General features: G+C 74.3%; 1 protein-coding gene across 1 annotated transcript; it reads right to left on the bottom strand.

The window, feature by feature from the left end:
* Positions 1-416: 416 nt before the first annotated feature.
* On the bottom strand, positions 417-1,036 carry LOC123254708 (L-amino-acid oxidase-like; the record flags this gene model as incomplete). Its single annotated transcript, XM_044683665.1, has 1 exon — positions 417-1,036. A coding segment is annotated over one exon (570 nt), but the record flags the coding sequence as incomplete, so codon positions are not given.
* Between the last annotated feature and the right edge of the window lie 8 nt (positions 1,037-1,044).

Below are 1,044 nucleotides of genomic sequence, written 5' to 3'. Positions count from 1 at the left end.
CCTGTCCCCCAGCCCGGCCCCCGAAGTCCCGTCCCCCGTTTCGGGGGGTCATTCGCCCACTCCCCAGCCCGACAGCAGCCTAGAAATCCTGCCCGAGGGCTTGGGGCTCGAGTGAGCCCGGGGGTCCCGCCGCCCCGGCCCGGCCCGGCCCCCATCTGCCCCGCACATGCACTTTACCCCTCCCCGTGTCACCCAAGGTGGGACCCCGAGCTGGGCGAGGGGGCTGCTGTGGGCGGGGTGGGGTGCCGCCCTCTCTGCCCATTAAACGGGTCACTCGGACGCTCTTCCTGGCTTTGCTGTGTCGCGGCCCACCCTGCAGGGGCACTTTGGAGAGGGCCGGGGGGCGCCAGGCACAAAGCGGGGAGCAGGACCTTGTGGGGGGGCACCAGCCACAAAGCGGGGAGCAGGACCTCGTTCCACAAATCCTTTATTCGGTTTCCCCGCCCGGGCCCCGGGGTTGCCGCTCCTAGACCGCCTCCTTGTGGATGCTCCGGGCCGCCCGCAGCCCCGACTTGATGGCCGTCTCCACCCAGCCGTGGGGCAGCGCCGTGAACTCCCCGGCGAAGTGCAGGCGGCCGACGGGCCGCGTCCAGTCCCAGCGCGGGGGCGCCTCGTGCCCGGGGCCGTGGGGGCTCGGGGGCTGCATCACGAAGCCGCCCTGGCTGTGGGGATCCTCCCCCCAGCGCTTCACGGCCCCCCGCCCGTCCCAGAGCCCGCGGACCCTCTCCCCGTGGAGGCCGACGACGTCCTCCAGGGCCAGGCGCAGGACCTCGTCCTCGGGCAGGCCCGCGAAGGCCCGGGTGGCGTCGGCCCACGTGTAGGAGGCGAGGAGGAGGCCCCCCGGGCCCTGCGGGTAGTAGAGGGTGCGGGCGGGCCGGTCGGTGTTGGAGTGCCCCCCGGCGATGCCCTCGGCCTCCCAGAAAGCCTCCCGGAAGCCCAGGAAGACCTTGGTGGCCGGGACGTAGTGCACGGCGCGGAGGGCCCGGCAGAGCGGCGGGGGCAGCGGGGGCCGGAAGCGGATGCGGCTCAGGGCGGGGGCCGTGG

The sequence above is a fragment of the Gracilinanus agilis genome, unplaced genomic scaffold, assembly GCF_016433145.1.
Source record: "Gracilinanus agilis isolate LMUSP501 unplaced genomic scaffold, AgileGrace unplaced_scaffold30401, whole genome shotgun sequence".
In the NCBI taxonomy this organism is placed as follows: domain Eukaryota; kingdom Metazoa; phylum Chordata; class Mammalia; order Didelphimorphia; family Didelphidae; genus Gracilinanus; species Gracilinanus agilis.
This window is presented reverse-complemented; position numbering and strand designations above follow the sequence as displayed.